Raw genomic sequence first — 16422 nt, 5'->3', positions numbered from 1 at the left:
TCTTCTCTCTTATTTCTTTTTTCCTTGCTCATCTTTACATCTCTTCATACTTCCAATTCTGTTTGGACTTCTTCTTCCTCTCTCTTTTTTTTTTTTTTTTTTTTTTTTTTTTTTTTGGGACCTATGTAGCCGACTCCATTGTTATTATTGGTCATAATTATTGCAAGGTCATGACCAAAGACTAAACCCAAAAAATTTTGAAACACAAGTTTAGATAAAATTATTCAATAAAATAATAAAAATAAAACATTTTTTGCCAACTATTTACAAAAATAAAAAATTACTAGACTCCCCCAATTTCTATCAATCACAATCAGACAACTCCTTTTCTTAAATATTATCTTCATAAATAGTGGAAATCTTATTGAGTGTCAACCCCTATTATCAACTATATTATGTATGCCGAGAAATGGGTGTGTAGTTGGTTCTATTGATAGACATCAATCATTGGCACACCACATATGCACAAAATAGCAGAAAATATAATTGTAATAGTAAATGCCTCTCATGTATGGAAAAAAGAGACTACTAAAAATTCTTATTGCCAAATGCAACAGGTGATAAATAAATCAGAAATTTCAAATAGATCAATGTTCAAAGCATTAAAATGTCCATATTTGTATTTCCAAGCTAATCCCCATTAGAAAAATATACAATATTGGAACCCTGAAACAGAGTGCACAAGTCAATCCATAGTTGAAAACAAGTAATAGTATTTATTGGACAATGTTGCATAGAAAATGATAATTATAACAAGCACATAATGGTATTTTAATTAAGCAATTTAATCTCATTAAAGTGGGCTTGACACAACAAATGTCAAATTATCCAACATAATTGCGTGGCAAGAAGGCTGGTTACAATTGATTGTATCATGATAGGGAATTATTGTATGTAATGTGTTTAGTAGAGATATGATTTAGTTGTTATTTAAAGCATATTTTATAAAAATATTTCTATTTCATCTCCTTGTTATATTTTTCTTCACTTTCTCATTTATTTTCTTTCTTCTTCTTTTCTTTTTTCTCTCTGTATTGGTGTACGTAACACATTGCTTATGAGCTCATGAAATTTACAATGACGCAAAGAAGATCATCTACTATGGATTTGGATAAATGCTTGCAATTTAATAAGATATTTGTTCTATTGTGAGATGGTTGCATAATTATTCTAGTTTTACTCAAATTTTTTGTCACTTGCATGTTGTTAACGTGTCACAATCCATTGATTTAAGTGAAACGGATTAAACATGTATTGAAAAAGCCAATTTTTGGAATTTTTTTAATTCTATAGTAATTCCATATATGAATTTTATTTTTCTTTAATTATGTTGAACTGCTTTTTCCAAATTTTCTCAATGAATTAAATCCAATTTTTAATAACAATATATTTTTCTTTCAAAAAAATTTTTTATAGACATTTTTTTTTTCTTTCATCAAATGAAAAAAAGATTGTGTTTTAAGGACATGTATACTGTATAGTAGAGAGAGGCAACAACTCATCAGCTTAGAATATTATTAAAATGAGAATAATTCCAGTATGAAAAGATGCAAATATAATTATTTAAGTACTAAAAGTAGAATCTTTTTCCTTTACCTTTGATGCATCAAAACTGGTGGATATTCTCACAATATTGATAGAGATAATACTATAAGAGGTTGTAAGCTAAGCCATTCAAGTCACACATAAGGGTAAGGGTGGTAATTTTCATAAAAAAGAAAAAAAGGAAAAAAAAGATAAAGATAATAATACATAATTGTTTGGTTGTCTTAAGTCTCTTGAGTAGGCTTATCAATAAATAAATAAAATAAAATAAAATAATCTATTGACTAGACTTCTCTAATTTTTTAATTTTTTTTTTGGGTAGAAGACTAGACTTCTCTAATTTGGAGGGTAAGAGAAATGATTATGTTCTCCATATGTAAACGTATAGGCAAAATATAGAAAAGTCTTACCTTCTACTCTATAGAAGGAATAGGGGAAAGTAACAACCAAAACTCAAGACCTCCGGGTTAACGTGATCTTAGCGACACCACAGCTTTAGCAACAATACTATGCAGTTCTAACTTCTAAGAACTAATGCCACCTAGAATTAATTAACACTATTATTAATTAATTTAACTCTTTTTTAAAAGGAAACCCCTTGTCATTGTCTTTGGGTTGGACTTGACTTTATGAATTTACTCAACTTATCGAGTTTTGATTTTAAACTATAATATTTAATTTTATTATTTACCTTCTAATCTATATATTATTATTTTTTTAAAATCTATATATTATTTTATCCTAACGGAACAATACCAATACAATTGCAAACATGATTCACATGGCGTATCAATAACGTTCCGTATACGGCATGTAGAGAGATACATAAAAAATAAAAATCATAACTGAAATTCTTTCTAAGGAAGAAATTAGGAGTACCAATAGCACGGTAGCACGGGCATACGTGCTATTACCACAAACCACGTAACCAACCATGCTATGGAACCTGAAGGTTTATCTGAGACAGAATTGATCACCATCAATATCAGTTCAGCTTGGATTTGAATAGACAAAAATATCTAGAAAATAGCTTAAAAAGAAACATAGGTTTTCATAACTGGCTTTTTAAAATTTTTTATTCAAACGTGTTGTAAATATATTTTTTGTCCATTTCTGCATTTTAGGCCATATATATATATGTACAAATTTACATTTTCTAATGTCATGTTATATATATATATATATATATATATAAAATTATTAATCTATCGTCTGCCAAAGAACAAAACAACACCTTTCTAAGGTGCCGTTTGATAACACTCTGGGAGAATGTTTCTGGTGTTCTTCTATTCTGCGGGAATGCAAATAGAACAGAAATATGTTTGGCACGTCCGGTTCATTTTTGTATTCCCCCGGAATGAACCAATGAAAAAGAATGAATAAAGAACACATTGCAAGAGTACCAAAAAGTTGCTTCTCTATTCTTTTAGAAACTTAAAAGAACACAACTATTCAAAACCCCCAATCCCTTTTCTCCATCTCACGATTAAAAATCCCCAAGTCCTAAGGAAAACCTATTGCAGGTTTTCACTCTCTCGGTCACCGCTGCCCTCTCTCTCGGTCGCCGCTGCCCTCTATCTCCTTTGCCGCTGCCCTCTCTCTCTTTCGCCGCTGCCCTCTCTCTCCTTCGCCGCTGCCCTCTCTCTCGGTCGCCGCTGCCCTCTCTCTCGGTCGCCGCTGCCCTCTCTCTCGGTCGCCGCTGCCCTCTCTCTCGGTCGCCGCTGCCCTCTCTCTCCTTCGCCGCTGCCCTCTCTCTCGGTCGCCGCTGCCCTCTCTCTCCTTCGCCGCTGCCCTCTCTCTTTGCTCTAGAGACATATGAGTTAATAGATGACTTTAGATTGTTAGAAAAGCTTGTGTGTTCAAACATGTGATTGATGTATTTAGAGCAGAAATGGGAACACAGGAATAGGAAAACGATAGGCACAGAGTTGTTAATACTTTTAAAAAGATCATAAAAGCAAAAGTACATTTCTTAAGATCCCCTCACTTATCCTTGTGCCCTACCATGTTTACATGGTAATCTTTTTTACTAAGAAACTTCTTGTTATACAGAAATCATTTTGTGGTGTCCACACCTTTATGTAAATTAAGGTCTCCACTTTGAACTACTTTTCTCCCCCAGAAATCAAGCCATAAAATATTTGGAATAACATTTCAAGCTATTTTGGAGCATAAATGACAGGTTAATGATGCATCGACTTTGAAGAAGATCCCAGAATTTTATGTCGAGGCATTGTTATTAATACCATCTCTTCACAATAATTGATAGGGGGGAAAAGAGTTATTTGATTGCTGATTATGAGGACCCCCACCTCAAACATTTCAGGAAGGGAGTGAACATTGAGCTATGAGATTGATTCTGAAGTTTGATCGCTAGTGCTTCTACAATAAGATCATTATAATTTAGTAGAAGGAAATCAGATCTTTTCTGGGTAGAGTAGGCAAGTGTGCCATGTGATACACCTTCTAAAAGACTCATGGTCTCTCTCTTTTTGTCTTTTCTTTTGAATTTTATTATTTCCTTTAAGTAATAGTATTTTAAAAGATAATTTCATAAACAAATTATTTCCTTATTTAAGTTAAATTTGACCATAATAGCATGTTTGTAATTTTTGATTTCTTTGTTCAAAAGTGAATTTTCATTATTGTACTCTCCAGGAATAGAAGTGTTTGTCAAACGCTGTTTCTGTTCTTTTCCTGTTCTAAAGCCATTTCTGAAATAGTTTTACCAAACGCTGTTTCTGTTCCGCCAGAGTGTCTTCACAGCATGGAATCGAAAAAGAACACTTCTGTAAAAGAACCACTCTCCAGGAATAGAAGTGTTATCAAACGGCACCTAAGAATGGGCATTGGGCATCAATTTATTTTCAATGAGATAAAAAATTGGAGTTGAAATTCCATAATCAATATAGGTCAGATTGATTTACTAATAGGATAGTTTATTGGATAATATCTAGCTATTGGATCGGATTTAAATATGTCACTCGAAAAATAGATTCTGATTTAGACAATAGTGAATCTGAGCCAAATTCGATCCGTTTACATATTTAATCTAAAGGGGCCAAACAAAGGACCCATGAAAAGCTAGCAAAGTGTCGTTAATCTAGTTACGATCTGTAATCATTTACACTTTCATTGATTAAAAAGGATAAAATAGTAACAAAGGGGATATTATTGTAGATTTTCATTTTTTTTTTTTCAGAATCGTAGTTAATAAAAACTTAGAGTGAATCAATTTCAATTCAAAGCCTTTCAATCCAAAAAAGAATCACATAGGACTTGGGTTTTTAGGCCATTTTGATAGTTTCAATGCAGGATTTCTTTGTTTGTATAGTTTTGGAATATGAATGTGTGATTTATTATAATTGATCCTATTTCATACTATAGAGAGAAGATGAATGTACTGTGGAATTTTCGTTCTTTATTGAATTTGAAGGTTAGAAGCACAAGCTTGTTTAAATTTTTTGTTAAGGACTAAACCAGGTAACCAGGCTATATTTTCACCCCTCTTAGTCTAATTTTGATCAAGATGGAAATATGCTAATTTGAATCCAAAGGTTTTGGTTAATTTTAGATTTGGTTTGAGTAGATTTGATCTTTTCTTGGAGTGACTTAACGGGCACCGTCATCAAGTCGTCGTGGTTTGCTTTTGTTATTACGTATATATAAAGAAAGGGAGAGAAAATACTACCTGATCATGTGGCCTTTATCCCTAGCACATGGCCAATGAGGGTGCACACTTAGGCATCCAACAAGGAGGGATGGCATGGTCTTTTTTCCACCCATGCATTGAGGCCTAGGAATGCAAGACCAGGTAGCATTCTTTTCTCTATAAAGAAAATACAAATAAATATATATATATATATATATAATTGATTTTTTTTGGGTTTTCTTGATTCTTTGGGTTTTTCTTTTTTTATGGAATTTGGTTTGGTTTTCTATCGGTTACATAAATACTCAAACCGAAGCCGGCCCAGCCTAATAAAAGTTCGATTGGGTTCGATTTCATAAAAGGAAAACTTCCCTTCAATGGTAAGTGCAATTTTCTATTACATTGATTTATTATTATTATTATTTTTATTTTTCTTTTCTTATCCAGAAATATGAGTCCTATGTGAATGATATCATTTTACAAAACAATCATTGGTGCAGTGAGGAGAAGAAACACATATAATGCTAAAATTTAATTTGTATATCCTCTTGTTAATTTTTCATTTTTTATTACAAGGTTTTACCTTTTTTCCCAGTACATAAAACCACAATTGAAAAGTAGGGGTGGGGTGGGGTGGGGTGGAGTGGGGTGGGGTGGGGTGGGGTGGGAGTTAAAAGAATTCTATGAGTGGCTTGTTCTACCATATGGACGAGTAATTTGAGCACTCTAATAATTATTAGATAGGTGAAAAACTCTTAAGGTATATGTCAAATTTGGTGATCTATCTCATTGGTATGACCATTATTTATTTTCTTTATTTTATCTTTAATTTTAATTAATTAATTTATTTTTTACAATCACTATATTAATAGTATGAAATATAAAAACTAAACCCCAAACCCTTGGCCCTAGAACCTAAACCCTAGACCCAAAACCATAAACCCCAAACCCAAAACCTCAAACTCTAAACCCAAAACCCTAAAACCCAAAACCTTAAACCTTAAACCTCACAGTCTAAAGCCTATACGCTAAAACATAAACCCAAAACCCCAAAACCTAAAACCCTAATCCCTAGACCCTAATCCCAAAACCCTAAACCCAAAACACTAAACCCTAAAGCCCATGCCCTAAACCCTAAACCATAAAAATTAAAGGCAAAAGCATATACCTTAAACGCTACTTCCTAAACCCTAACCCCAAAACCATAAACCCTAAATCATAAACCCTTGACCCTAAACCTTAAACCCTATACCCTAAACTCTAAACCCTAAACCCTAATCACTATACGCTAAACCGAAAACACTACACCCTAAACCCTATACCCAAAACCACAAACCCTAAACCTACGTAAACCCTAAACCATAAAATTAAAGGCAAAAGCATATACCTTAAACGCTACTTCCTAAACCCTAACCCCAAAACCATAAACCCTAAATCATAAACCCTTGACCCTAAACCTTAAACTCTATACCCTAAACTCTAAACCCTAAACCCTAATCACTATACGCTAAACCGAAAACACTACACCCTAAACCCTATACCCAAAACCACAAACCCTAAACCCTAAACCCTAAACCCTAAACCCTAAACCCTAAACCCAATGCCATATAACCCAAACACTAAATTCCTAAATCCAAAATTCTAAACCCTAAACCCTAGACCCAAAACCCAAAACCCCAAATTCTCTATACCTTAAACCTTAAACCCCAAAACCTAAAGCTCACAGCCTAAAGCCTACCCTAAACCCGAAACCAAAGCCTAAAACTTAAACCTTAAACCCCAAAACTTAAAACCCGAATCCCTAAACCCTAAACCAAAAACACTAAACCCTAATCACAAAACCCTAAACCCAAAACACTAAACCCTAAAGCCCATGCCCTAAACCCTAAACTCTAAACTCTAAACCTTAAAGGCCGAAGCCTATACCATAAACCCTACTCCCTAAACCCTAACCCAAAAACAATAAACCCTAAACCCTAAACCCTAAACCCTAGACCCTAACCCTTAAATCCTAAACCCTATGCCCTATTCCCTAAATCCTAAACCCTAAACCCTAATCACTATACCTTAAACCATAAATACTACACCCTAAACTCTATATACCCTAAACCCTAAACCCTAAACCCTATGCCCTATACCCCAAACCCTAAAACCCTAAATCCAAAATGCTAAACCCTAAACCTTAAAACCCCAAACCCAAAACCCTAAACCTAAAAATCATACCCTAAACCATATAACATAAAGCCTAAAACTTAAACAGTAAACCCCAAAACCTAAAACCCTAATCAATAAATGCTAAACCTGAAACTCTAAACTCTAAAACTTCAACCCCAAACCCTAAACCCTAAACCCTAAACCCCAAACCCCAAACCCTAAACCCTAAACCCAAAACCTTAAATCCTAAACCCACTAACCAAAAACCCTACCAGTTGGTTCTGGATGACTGGTTTGGACTGAAATTTTGACACTCCCTGTCCAGACGACTCCAAGAGTCAATTTCTTGTTTTCTCAGCAAGGTCAAACCGGGTGTGACTCCGTGGCCCCTTTTTTCTGGTAAGGTGGGGCCCTTCATGAACAAGAGTTATATGAAATCGGGGGGTGTGGGGTAGGGTACGTGGTCAATGTTGTTCCCCACTAGGAAAAGTTGAGAAAATGATAGAAAGATGCTCACATCCACACAGAGCACAATACACCCTTATCGAAAACCACTGTCTTGGAATCCATTCGATGGTGGGACCACAAGAAACTATTACCTTACAACTTACAAGAGTTGGCCGTGAACCATGTACCTGTGGTGGTCCAAATCCGGGTGGCTTATTCGTAACTCGCAAGTGTATGGAGGGTATTGTGGTAATTGCATATGTACAACTTTACGTGTCACCCTGAAAAGGCAATAACGCTGGACCAGTTGGACCAACAGGTCTGGGGTCTGAAATGTATCTCAACTCACATAGTCACGTGTAATGTGAGCGGTGCAAAGGATGAGCTCATAATGATGTTAACCGATGCCCACAAGTTATTTCCTAATGTATCAAGGAGGTACCGATTCAGAGACATAAGCCCACTCACAAGCCACTCAATTAGAATCTTCCATTTGAAGAATAGTTTGATTTTAATTGATGACTAAGGTTCGAATCGAAGCGGTTTAAGGAGGGGTCTACAATGATTGAACTTAGACCCAGTCACCCATAGGCCATGTTATTTTATTCGTACATCGATCGCACCCAATAAAAGGGAATGTGGGGCCCATAGTAGAGCTACGTAAGTATTGGATAGGAGATGAGCTCTTCCGAAAGGCCAAAGGAGGCTTTCTCAGTTTCCTTGTCGTTCACTTCTTTTTGGTAATTGAGTCGGGGACACATCCACACAAACCCACACGATACACACGCACACGGTGGGTGCTGAGATGCAATTCGGAAGAGAGGGGCTTCGGATTTGCTCGTGTCACCAGAATATTTGCTCGTGTTGTTATTGTTTCACCATTGCCTCTACCTCAACGTCTGTGTCGCCTGGAGCTGCAGGCCTCCTTATTCGTTTTCGACCGAGTTCTCTAGGGTTGGATTCTGTGATAACTTTCCCTCGCTCCCGTTCTCGGTAAGTTCTGATCGTTTTATTTATTCAACTTTGTATTCTTCGTATAATTCATGGTTAACTGGATATGTATAATATATAACTTAAGTTTATACGATATGATTCCTCTTGCTTTTCGACAGAGAATTACCTATTTCGGGTATTGATAGTTTTCCCCTTCCCCTCCCCCTTCCCCTCTTTTCTTTAAATTTCTGGTCTTTATGCTTTTGAGTTGAGATTGGATTTTTAGCTTGCTTTATTTTCAACGATTGATTGAGATTTCGTCATTAGTTTTCAAACCTGATTTGTGGGTAATTGGGGGAATATGGAATTTTTTGGTGGTTGTTGACAAACGGCAATAAGGTTCCGGCTTGGGGAGGTATGTGGCTTGAATGGATATAGCATGCTGATTTTTACCTGACCTTCTAGTTCAATAGCTTTCTAGGTTTTGGTTTTGGTTTTCTGTCAGTGGTTGATAATGTTTATATGTTTGTTGTAAATTTTTAAATGTTGCTTTTTCTCATAGAGATTTATAACTATGCTTATATGATTATCAATTCACGTCTTTAGTTTCAGTACAATTTTCGTGTAAGTGGAGGTGCTCTAGTGGCCTCTTTCCCCCACCACCCAAAAAAAAAAAAGAAAAAAAAGAAGAAGAAAAAAGAATTCCTGCACCACTTTCTCAGATGTGGTACTATTGGGATGTTTGGTAATTGACTTCAGCTTCTGGTTGATTGTTTATACGGAAAAAAAAAAAGAAAGAAAAAAAAAAAAAAGACACATTAACACTTGTAATAGTTAGTTTTGCAATTTTTTTCCTTGGTTTCTTCTGTCGGTGTTTGCAACCTGGTGGCTTTGGGTTCAAATCATGGAAACAGCCTATACGCTAGAAGGGGGGGTGTGTTAAGGCTGCGTACATCTGCCCCTCCCCAGACCCTGCAGTAGCGGGAGCCTCGTGCAGTGGGTAGGCTCTTTTTTTCTTCTGTCTATGTTTCTTATATTCGTCTTTTTTTTTTTCCAAAGGTGTTATTTGAGAGGGAGTTTTTGAAATCTTGAATATCATTTTGAGGTTATTGGACCTTACTGTATTAGCATTTTGTATGGAACAGTATCATCTATTTTTCACTAGTAAAAAATCTATTGATTAGTGAAGAGGAGCAAGTTAGGAAGTTAGCTCTGAAGTAGAGAACAAGCCATTTTGGAGTTGAAACTTTTGAACTTGATAGAGAAGGTGGAAGTGAAATGGTTGAAGAGACTAAATTATTCAATCCAGCTTTTACACAGCTTTGTGGTAGTTGCTGTCATTCCTGCAGTTCAGGTCTGCATTTCGATGAATTTTCGATTGTTGAAGTTATCAAGGTTGGCTCAGTCTCCAATCATTTGATGAAGTCTTTTGGATTGCTTTGAGTAGCTAGTGTGCTAATGGCTTAGTTGGAAATACTGAGGACGTGAGGTGTCTTAAGAAAAAATGTTCAAGTTTGATGAAGGATGCGGTATTACATATATGTTTGTGGTTTGCACGTAGCATCTTAATTGGTTCCTAAATAAAGTTAGGAATTTTGAAAGCTCAATATATATATATATATACCCAGTGAATGAGGCTCCCGCCACTGCTGGGTCTGGGGAGGGTCATAATGTACGCAGACTTACACCTGCTTCGAACCTGCGACCACTAGGTCACAATGGAGCAACCTCACCTCTGTGGTGAGGTCCACCCTCAGAATTTTGAATGTTCAATCCAACACATTATGTGTGAGAGGCATCATTTCCCTGTGATGCAGATCTCTCTAAAACAAGGTTACCTATGATGCATATCTCTATAAAACAAGGGCTTGTGCTCCTCCATTGGTGTATGTTTGTGGTCTGCACTTAGCATCTTAATTGTTTCCTAAACACGATTAGGAATTTTGAAAGTTCAATCCGACACATAATGTGAGAGATGCGTCGTTTCCCTATGATGTAGATCTCTATAAAACAAGGGTTTCCTATTATGCAGATCTCTATAAAACAAGGGCTTTTACTCTACTTCTCCATTTGTGTGTGTGTGCGCTTGAATATCATTTTGTGGTTACTGGAACCTACTATATTAGCATTTGTATGGAACAGTATCTTCTATTTTTCACTGGAAGAGATTGGACCTTACTGTATTTCCATTTGTATGGAACAATATCCTCTATTTTTCACTGGAAGAAATTCCATATAATGAGGAGTGAAGAGGTGGAGCAAGGAGCAATATAGGGGGTTAGCTTTGAAGTAGAGAACTAGCCATTGTGGAGTTGAAACTTTTGAACTTGAAAGAGAAGGTTGAAGTGCAACAGTTGAAGAGAGTCAAGAGACTATAAATTATTCGATCATTTATGCATTTACATAGCTTTGTGGTAGTTGCTGTGATTCCTGCAGTTCAGGTTTGCATTTCGATGAATGTCTGATTGTTGAAGTTATTTGGGTTGGGTCAGCCTCCAATCATTTGATGAAGTCATTTGGATTGCTTTGAGCAGCCAGAGTGCTAATGGATTAATTGGAAATACTATGGACGTGAGGTGTCTTACAAGAAAAAATGTCCAAAAATAATGAAGGATGGGGCATTATATATATGTTTGTGGTCTGCACGTGGCATCTTAATTGGTTCCTAAACATAGTTGGAATTTTGAAAGCTTAATCCAACACATAATATGAGAGAAGCATCATTTCCCTATGGTGTAGATCTCTATGAAACAAGGGGTTCCCTATGACGTGGATCTCTTTAAAACAAGGGCTTATACGCTACTTCTCTATTGGAGGACAACCATGGTCCCACTTGTCGCCTGGCCCATCCGTGGTAGGATTAGTTTATGATAGTGTTGCATTTAATCCCCAGTGGATGGATCAGAAGATTCCATCGAGCTAAGATGGGTTTTATGACTCAACTCAAAAGTTTTGCTTCAGGATTTTAGTAATTAGTGGAGTACAGCAGATAATGTTTTGATGCCATTGCAATTGTGTGTACAAGACCATGTTTCTTTCGTGTTAGGTGAACTTCCTCTAAGTGTAGCAGATCGCCCATTGGCTTTCCTTGTGATCATCCACCTCCTGAAGATATTGGTGGGGCCAATCAAATTGTTCTTCACTTGCCTGCAAAATTTACTTGAGCTAAAACTTTTGTGGCACACGAATGTTTTGTGAAGCTTAAGATATTACTTAATATTAATAATAGGAAAAGCATACTATGTGCCTATGCCTCACAAATCTCCATTGTGCTGCTGTTTTCTTCATGCCAGGGTTTTTATTTATTGCTGAAGGTTTTGTTAACTGTGATATACTGGCACTTCTGTTGCTGAGTATTTGAATAGAGTTTCCTTTTTAGTTTATATATATATTGTCAACTCTTTTTTTGTTAACCGTGCTATACTGGTGCAAAAATGCCATACTGGTTTTCTTTCTTCTTCTTCTTCTTCTTCTTCTTTTTTTTAACTGATTTTTACGTCTTCTTTATTTTGCTGCCTTATGTTTGGATCCTTGTATCCAACCCCATTTAGTTGGGATAAGGCTGAGTTGTAGTTGTTCTTCTTGTTGTTATATATTGACAACTCTAAGGAAATCTGCACCGTAATGATTTCTGTTTCTTCTGTACTGTTCTTGCAGTATAAGTTGAATATTTCAGCTTGGTAGTGTTTGTTCAAATGCGTTGTCCTTGTTGGCATGGAGCCTGGCTTGTCTCTACCTTCTTGTTCTCACATTTTCAGTTTGTTAATATCATCTTGTGAGATTTTTTTTGGTGGAAGGATTCATTTTTAATGTGTGCTGTGTCCATGCTTCTTCCCATAGACGCAAAATTTGATGATCCTTTGGTGCGTGGAGCTTGAAAGTTGAAAGGACGGTGGTGGAGCTTTACTCTTACTGATAATTGTTAGAGGTGGATATCATCGCTGAATTATTCACGTTGATGAGTAGTTGACATTGGCTGGCATTCTTGATACATGGAAAGGAATGGAGGCACGCCGTACTTTATCCATTCAAGGAGCTGGTGCAAAGCATCTTAGTAACCTGGAAGCATCTGGAGCTATGTCCTCATCGTTGCCAGTTCTTCCCATACCCCTAGAACAGAAATATCCAAAATTACCAGACTCCCAACAAGTTTCATTGGAAAGGGAACTGACTACAAATCCCATGGCTCAACGTGGATCTTCACTGGTCACCAACAGTGGAGTTGTAGGTCACATATTTTCATCGGACTCTGGATTCTCCTCAGATCTCCAGTTCTCTTCTGTTTCACCCCATGAAAGACATTCCAGAAATGCACCATTCATTTCTCAGTTGTCAAATAATGGAGCATCTCTGCCTTTAACACCATCTTCTCATTCAGGACCATTCCAATCTAGGGCACTGAGTCATTATTCCAAAGAAAACAGTGATGTTTCTTGGTGTCCAGATCCGCTTCAGGGTTTCCTTGATTATCCTGATACTATCCCCACCCAAAATTGTCAAATAGAAAGTGGTGGCAGTGGTGTCATAGCATCTGAGGACCATATTAAGCGAAGTGATTGGCAGGAATGGGCGGATCAACTTATCACCGATGATGATACCTTGGCTCCTAACTGGAATGAGCTTCTTGTTGACAACAATTCTGTGGATCCTGAACCAAAGGTTAGTTACACTTTTATTTATCTGGCAGAGTTGAATACATATGCAAAACATGTAACTATTCTATTCTTATTTGAAAGGGAAAAGAAAGTGAAACAATTTGCGTAAGTTATGTCTTTCCTTCTTTTTCTTGTTTCGCTTTTGTTTAGACAGTATACCAGGTGCCTACACAGTCTTCAAATTCTTCAGTGCCCCAGCCCCAAGTTCAACAGCAGCTTTCTATTCCTTCTGGAGAACTTTGCTCAGTTGGTAGTCCCCCTTCCTCTGTCAGTGGTGCCCCAACCAAGCCACGTATGCGTTGGACACCCGAACTGCATGAACGTTTTGTAGAAGCTGTTAGTCAGCTTGGTGGCGGTGAAAGTGTGTAATCTGTGCTCATTGATCTCATTTTGACTTTTTGAATTGTGGTCAACTTCCTTTGTTAATTTCTCTGTTTTTACCAACAGGAGCTACTCCCAAGGGTGTGCTAAAGCTCATGAAAGTGGAAGGGTTAACCATCTACCATGTGAAAAGCCATCTGCAGGTCTGTAACTTGCAGTTTCTTTTAGGTATTCACAATTGCACTAGTTATTTTTTATTCTGTTTTAACTTAGGTCCTGCTTTTTGAATTACAGAAGTACAGAACAGCTAGGTATAGACCAGACTCATCAGAAGGTAAATAATAACTGCCTATCTGTTTTCTTTTGAACTTTAATTTTCCCTTTCTAACTTCGTACCTAGTACTTGAATTTTTTTCTTCTCTCTCCTCTGCCTGGTGGCATTATTCATTTTGCATGTTGCAAATTAATATTGTACCCTTTTTTTCCTTTCTTTTTTTTTGGGGGGGGGGGTTGGTTTGGTTCTTCCACTTACAAGCGTCTTTGGATAAATCTTACAGCAATACAGCTATTACTTACTTTCTCTGATTATTGAAACACTTTCATTCGTGATCTGTTCAGTTTTTATATGGTGACTTCACTCTAAATTTATTTGTAGTTTCTGCTGCTTTGTTGTCCTGTTTAATTTTATGAGAATTAAGACATTGTTTACGAAGGAAATGGCATATGAAATTCATTTTGATAGTGGGTCTTTCTCTTGTTTATGCAGGCACATCAGAGAAAAAAACAAATCCGATCGAGGAAATGTCTCTAGACTTGAAAACGTATGTTCCTGTTTATCTTTTTGTTTATTGGGACATTTTAATAACCATTAGAAGTATTGTATGGCAGTTGCAACATGATGGCCTGAATCAAAAGTCTGGTCTAGATATTTCACTCTTTGTCAGATTGTTAGGTAAGGAGTTTGCTAGCCTAGGTTTCCAGATGGACAGCACTACAACACATTTTAAGCAAGACATTTGCTGGAAAACAGTGATTTGTTGTAAGCGAATTCTAACTAAGAAGAACTTGAAATTAGGAACTAGAAAAAATCAATCATACAGCTTGCATGATATGTGATGAAGAGAGTCACTGACAGACAATAAACATTGGGTAACTTAGCAACTAACAACTGGATACATATAGCCATCACCGATGCACTGATGCACATACCAGCACACCCACAAAATTGATACATGTACACACACACATGACACAGGGTGATGCAGTTACACATTGGGTTTATTCTTAGGTTTATCTTTATTTAGAAGTAGATTTAATTTTGAATTCTGTTTTAGTTTAGATTAGATAGAGTTTGAGTCCAAATTTTATTTCAGTTTTAGAGTTTGAATTGGATTTGTTTTCTTTTTTACACTCTTTAAATAGATGCTTGTAGTCCATCATTGGACAGATTTGAAATTTTGAATGAAAAGTTTTTGTTGGTTGAAACCTATGGGTGTCATGAGCTGCACGCATCTCTCTGTCCTCTTCTGAATTTTCTCTCTTGTCTCAGTTACTCTCTCATCCTCTCTCCCAAATATCCTGTTTCTTTGTACTTCTTCTTAGTTGCCTCCTATTTAGTTCATCAAAAATTACTTATCATATTCTGTTTTCTGGGCTGTGCTTGCATCCCCTTATTGTTGATGTCGTGCTCTACTAATACTCTTTATATTAGTTGAGATTTAATGGATCATACCTGTCATAGCCATCCTGTACAGCTTCAAAAACCGAGGCTTGATCTCTACTGGAAGTTCTCACTTAAACTTCAAATGTGGTTCTTCTCTTCCGTCCAGTTTAATTTCAGAGATTCATATCATTTCTCTTTTGCTAATTGATTGTTTGATCTCTTGTGGGTTGCCTTCGGTAGGTATTGGGTTAGCATCCTTCGGCAGAAGCCTTGAGTCGATTGGGTTTTGTATGAGGGAGTTCTTTTATTCGACATGATTCTAGGTTTTCTGCCTAATGTTCTGGTTGAGTTCGAAGGAAGAAGATAACCCCCTTCATCCCACAATTCTTTAGTCTTCTTATTTTATTCCTTGTGTTTCCAAAATACCCCTCCTCCCTTTATTACCCTTAGCCTTTACTTAGTTTTACTTCCAAGTTTGTCCTCATTCTATAATTACTAATTCCTCTCTTGTCCATTCTTCTATTCAACTACCAAATTGCCCCCTGAAAATTCTGATTTATTATGAGTTTGCCATTACATTGAATTTTTGAGCTATTAGTATCCAGGTGGGCTCATAGTGAACCCAATAGGGTATTTTGACCCAGGTTTGGCTTTTCACAGGGAAGAAAGATTCAGACATGCTCAGATCAGATGAGCAGAAACGGAGAGATGGAGGTTTTGAATAGGGCTGTAGGAAATTCTGTAAACAGTTGGAATTGGTCTTGGATCACTAACCTCTTAGGGGTCAGTAGTCTGAACAGTCTGACAACCTGATTCACAGGTTATGATTCTATGCAAAATTTTTAGGACCATTGAGTCCTGGAAGTAGACTGTACAGATAGTCTAATAGCCCAGCTCAATGTTTAATGAAAGCGTAGCCTGTAGGTATTTACTCAGCTGTTGCATGTGGGAACTGGGTAGTTTTGATTCAGATTCATGAATAATGGCTAATCTGGGAGAAGTGATGACTTTAACTGCATCACCACTGCACCAAGGCTGAAGCCAAAACTCAC

At 36.6% G+C, this 16422-nt stretch overlaps 1 protein-coding gene across 2 annotated transcripts in view; it reads left to right on the top strand.

Annotated features, from left to right (window-relative positions):
- Nucleotides 1-8497: 8497 nt before the first annotated feature.
- Nucleotides 8498-16422, top strand: part of LOC122090047 (protein PHOSPHATE STARVATION RESPONSE 1-like) — a 15826-nt gene continuing 7901 nt past the window's right edge. Inside the window, exons 1-6 of one of the 2 annotated variants that reach the window (XM_042659881.1) lie at nucleotides 8498-8791; nucleotides 12572-13390; nucleotides 13537-13747; nucleotides 13834-13910; nucleotides 14002-14041; nucleotides 14474-14528. In XM_042659881.1, the coding sequence (XP_042515815.1) occupies nucleotides 12734-13390; nucleotides 13537-13747; nucleotides 13834-13910; nucleotides 14002-14041; nucleotides 14474-14528 (1040 nt within the window). In that variant the 5' untranslated portion in view covers nucleotides 8498-8791; nucleotides 12572-12733. Of the gene's footprint in view, nucleotides 8792-9004; nucleotides 9147-12571; nucleotides 13391-13536; nucleotides 13748-13833; nucleotides 13911-14001; nucleotides 14042-14473; nucleotides 14529-16422 lie in introns of those variants that run through there. The other variant, XM_042659882.1, reaches the window with a different exon arrangement.

Source organism: Macadamia integrifolia, chromosome 9 (genome assembly GCF_013358625.1).
Source record: "Macadamia integrifolia cultivar HAES 741 chromosome 9, SCU_Mint_v3, whole genome shotgun sequence".
NCBI classification, from domain to species: domain Eukaryota; kingdom Viridiplantae; phylum Streptophyta; class Magnoliopsida; order Proteales; family Proteaceae; genus Macadamia; species Macadamia integrifolia.
The sequence above is the reverse complement of the archived record's forward strand: the minus strand, read 5'-3'. Positions and strand labels throughout refer to the sequence as shown.